At 30.6% G+C, this 5089-nt stretch overlaps 1 protein-coding gene across 1 annotated transcript in view; it reads left to right on the top strand.

The window, feature by feature from the left end:
* Positions 1-5089, top strand: part of LOC106684245 (facilitated trehalose transporter Tret1) — an 87037-nt gene that overhangs the window by 52078 nt on the left and 29870 nt on the right. The window contains exon 3 of the mRNA XM_067051205.1: positions 4691-4847. Coding sequence (XP_066907306.1) covers positions 4691-4847 — 157 coding nt within the window. The remainder of the gene's footprint in view (positions 1-4690; positions 4848-5089) is intronic.

Genomic DNA, 5089 nt, shown 5'->3' on the forward strand with positions numbered 1-5089 from the left:
TTCAATAACAAGACATTAATTAGTAATTGTAATTAAACTAGGGGAGTGAAACAAGACTAAGATGAGAAGAGACCATGGGAAGGAGGGGAAAAGAGAAATGGATTGAGGAGTAAACAAACAAATTCTAGGAAAATGCTACAGCAATAAGACCCTTGCTCTTTTTAATAAATTCTGAGAAATTCTCGATGTAATTCTGTGTGAAAATTTATTATTGCCACTGCTTTTAATTTTTACGCACTATTTATGATAAATTTCACCTTTAAGTTTCTTGCGTTCTCTCAAATTTTACGTAGTTGCTGCGAAAAATGTATTTACAAATGAACAAATAATTTAAGGAAATACGTGATTCAGGAGAAAATATCTAAAAATATGTAAAAAATAACAAATATTTCAGAAAATATGTGATTTACAACAAAATATGTAAAAAAGGCCAAATATAATAAATATGTGAAATAAAAATGGCTTCTTTTGGCCAGAAATGTCTTGAAACGTCTTTAGTTAGTAAGGAATCGAAGATATCATGGTCAGGTAAAAATATGTGAAAACATAAATATCCTATCCCTACTCATGAGAATACAATGTCATGCCAAAAACTTCAATTTATTTTTATAGCTCGTTATTTGTCATTATTATTTTGTTTTTACCCTAGAAGTGATACTTATCATTTAAAACATCTTACAATGGGTTGTATTTTGGCCTTCTGGACTGCTGGACTTTATTTATTGCAAAATTGAATTGTGTAAGGTCAGTATTACGTAAGACTTCATGTTACATCGCGTATTATTTAAATAGGCTATCTAATTAGTTTAGAATATAATTATTTATTTATCGGATCGACAGGTGCATGAAGCTGTCCTTGGAGCTTTCAACTTTCTTCAGTTAGCATACATTAGGTCCTTAGCTACCGATTTCTTCCTTCTTGTCTTCCTTGAATGTTTTTCTTGTAGAGATTTAAACAAAATTTAACGAGTTGACTGCTAGAGACAGTTAAAGCGCAATAGTGACGTTAAAAATTAAAATGCAAACTGAGTGATATAAACAAGTATTTCGTAGCTAGTTAAAATCTACTCTTCCTCTTCTTATCCATTCAACATTTCTGAAACTTGCCATCCAGTAATTGGAGCCTTCCTGTCTACTATAAATCACGTGTTGCAAAACTTGGGAAAGGAGAATCGTTCATCAAGAGAGGTTTTCCACCAGTGCTGCTAATCTGGGATTTCTAAAAACCCAAAAGACCATTAAGTCAATCAGTTTATTGTGATTATTCGGTTGAACGTTAAAAAAAAAAAATCTAATAACTTAATTGGTGTTACATTCATTCTCAATGACTGAACTAATGTTCTGTTAATAGGTACAAAACCAAATAATGTTAATATTTGATTTGCATTCAATGTAAACTTAGTGTTACACTGCTGACTATCTGCTTATATAATATCCTTTATTTCTCAGTTGACTTCTTCATTTTCACTTTTATTGATAATTTATATTCCAACTCACTGATCATACATATAATTATTGGAGAAGTTTGTCGGGGGGTGCGGTCAGCAAAGCACAACATAAATAAACACAACCATATTTATTTATTTTATGCCGACGTTTCGACCTGAGTTTTAGGTCTTCATCAGGGCTATAGAACAAAAGCGATAACAACAACATTTAGAGAAACATACAATTGAAAAGGAATAGTATACAAACAAATTTGGAATTATACAAAATATTGAATTGAATCATAAATGATAAAAAATTGATAACTGATAATTGAATAGTAAAAAAAAATAATTGATTGATAATCGTGGAATTAGATGGTAGTAGATTGAACACAGTGAAAGATGAAATATAATATCATGTAGGTTGTACCTCCAATCTACAATCATTAATCTACGGTCAACTATCTACACCTCATTGATCATACATGTATATTGTTAACAAAAAATACACGGACTGTAACTAGTTAAAAATAACAGATGACGCAGAGTAAATTGGAATAAAAAGCAGTTTCTTGCATCCTCTTCCATTCCTGACAATCCTCCGAGGCGCCTGAAAAGAAGATGGTCATGAGACCTGCTAATGTAAAATGTCATTAGAGTGCTACCAATAGGTAGTTTCTCTACATGCCTGTATCACTCCATTTTAACTAAGATCAAATTTACTGAATGTATTATATAATATACAGTTTTCATCGAACAAAAAATTTCAATAGATATTAAAAAAAAAATTCTCAAGCCTCGCTAGAAGTGGGCACAGTGGACCAGCATTTAAATATCGTACAACACAGTTATATCATTTTAATCTCTCATCTTACATCTAATGTAATTATCAAGTAAACAGTTACATGTAAAGTCAATTTCATACTACACAATACATTCATTGTTCATAAGTGAAAGTTATGTTTGTGGCAATGAATGGATCAATTAACAATTAGTGAATTAGTCATTCCGAATAAAAATCAATTTATGCTTAGCAAATGAATGATGCCAATCCATTTATTCATGTAAAGCTTCTGAATTTTAATAATTAAAATAGTCTAAATGTGTTAATTGACCATCATTATTTTCTATTAATATACAATTTTATTGGCTTATAAGTTTCAAATGCTTGATCCGACATCTTACTTTTGAGGACATTTTGTTTTCTTAAACACCTTTATTTTTTATTAAAGTCGAAGTGGCGTAAATGCGGGAATTGTTTGGTTCATGGCGGTTTCAGAGCCTTGCTTTCAAACCATTTCATTGTCCTCCTTTTCATCTGATATATCAATCACAGGAAAGAGCGGTAGTACAAGAGCCCTGTGGAAAACAAGTTTCACCCAAATTTTTCATTAATTTAAAGAAAATTGCGTATAATTGATGGAGCTGCCAAGTATAGTTTGAGGAAATAACAAATGGCTTCATATCTTTGTAATTACTAACAATCCTAGCAGTTGGGGTATGACGGTAGCAGCGTGGTAACGCCAACCCAAAGGTTGCGAGTTCGAATCCCCGGCCCTACCCGGGATTTTTTCAAGCATATAATTATACAATACTCACTCACAGCCTCCCCCCGGGCATTTGTGGACCCCGTTAGCCAATAGGTGTCACTCACAAAAAATAGGCGTGGGAGTGACGAACCCACCCTATGCAACTACGTCATTTCCTAACTACATCGAGCGAGGCATTGGACCTCTACTATCTGTCGCGCCAATAATAATAACAACACTAGTAAACCTAATTGAACAGAATTTAAATAAAGTAGAGTAAATTTTCTAAAATATGAGTCCTAGTAGAATTGTTTACGCTCAATGGTTCCCAAGATACAGTTATTTAAAAAGCAACATTTCATGAAATATTTACTGAAAAATCAATAGTTCAATATGACATTTTATCCGAAAAACTAGAAACCAATTTATTTTATCAAGTATCGTGAAAATCCTTTATAGCACATTTAACTAGCTTTAATTTGGTGCACAAACTATAAAGTACAAGCTCTAATATATTTTGTTTTATGATGGGACGACTATTGGGTTATATTACATGAGCTTAACAGTAAAACATTATCTGGCAAAAATGTATGAGTCAGTGAAATTGTACAAAATACAAACTACAATTAGTGTGTGCTTTATTATGAAACAGGGCCCAGAGGGTTAGATATAAATAAATAAAAAAACTTTTACTAGTTTTAGGAAATGCAAATTTCTCTGTCTATTAGGTTACAATGACGTGACCGGAAAAGTATTTGTAGCGCCGTTTTAAGCTGACACGCGAGCTCTTGAATTATTCTTACAACATATGTACTCATAATACATTATTGTATTGTTTTTTACCTATATGTATTTATAGATTTCATTTTTATACTATAACAATAAATGATGAGTTAATAGATAATGAGATATGTGTAAAAAATCTAACCATCTTCTCTTCATTTTTATATAACAATAAATGAAAAACAAGTCTTGATAAATTAAAGTTTAGTTGTTTCGAAATGCCTCCAGCCAGTACTCAGACCATAAAAGCTTGTAAATTATGTTTACATGAGCCTATGTTTTTTTTTTTTGTTAGTTAAGAGATTTTTTTATTTTAAATTATCATCCGCTGCATAACATAAGTCAATAATGCATAATATAAGTCTGGCAACAACTTAACTTTTAAAATATTTTTCAAAATACAACTATTTTTTTTTTCACTTTGTATTTACGAAGTTAGTTTATATTTGCAATTAGTAAAATTTTGTGCCAACTGCTTTGTATGTCTTTTGAAACGTTATGTTACGACATTGTTAGAGATTATTTAGAAATAATAATTATTGAAAAAATAAAAATTACATCAATAGTACTTAAATATTTTGCCATAGAACATTTTAAGTTTCTTGAATTTTAAGGTTAATTACAGGAAACACCATTAAACATAAATGACGCAATTTATGTCCTATATAATAATAAACACAAGTACAGCATAAAAAACATTGAATACTAACACAATAGAATAAAGAACTTGGACAAAAGTTGCATATTAACCGATGAATTGTACTCAAAGAGATTATAACAAAAATATGAGTACATGTAATTAAATCTGCAATTTCTAACAAAGTTTTTATGAAAGCTACATGATAAATTATGTAGGTTAATTGGACCTACACCAAATCTAAATGGTTTTTAATTATCTTATTTTTTCATTTAATATATATGAATATTAATATCAATTATAAATTTCTTTAGATTTTGGCAACCAACGCCAAAAACCTCCTGCTCCTTGCTTATGGAATGACCATTGGTTTTCCGACCATACTCATCCCTCAAGTTGCAGACTACAGGAACTCAACATTGCACGGTGGCGAAGAACTACGGCTCTCTCTAGAAGAAATTTCATGGATAAGTAAGAAACACGAGTCCTCTTTTCTTAATTATCATAATTTAAAAATAAGAAACAGTTCTTAATTACATTAGTTTAAGATAAAGGAAAGGGTATCATCTGGCTATTATTCGCCACACATACTTGTTATTCAGATTTGTGGACACGATGTCATCAGTATAAAATATAAATAAAATATTTTTTTCTAAAATTAAGGTTTATAAACTGGTAATGGTAATGGTGGGGGAAATATTTTTAATAAAATA

This window comes from Halyomorpha halys, unplaced genomic scaffold (genome assembly GCF_000696795.3).
Source record: "Halyomorpha halys isolate HHAL.00 unplaced genomic scaffold, Hhal_1.1 Scaffold559.1, whole genome shotgun sequence".
Taxonomy (NCBI): Eukaryota; Metazoa; Arthropoda; class Insecta; order Hemiptera; family Pentatomidae; genus Halyomorpha; species Halyomorpha halys.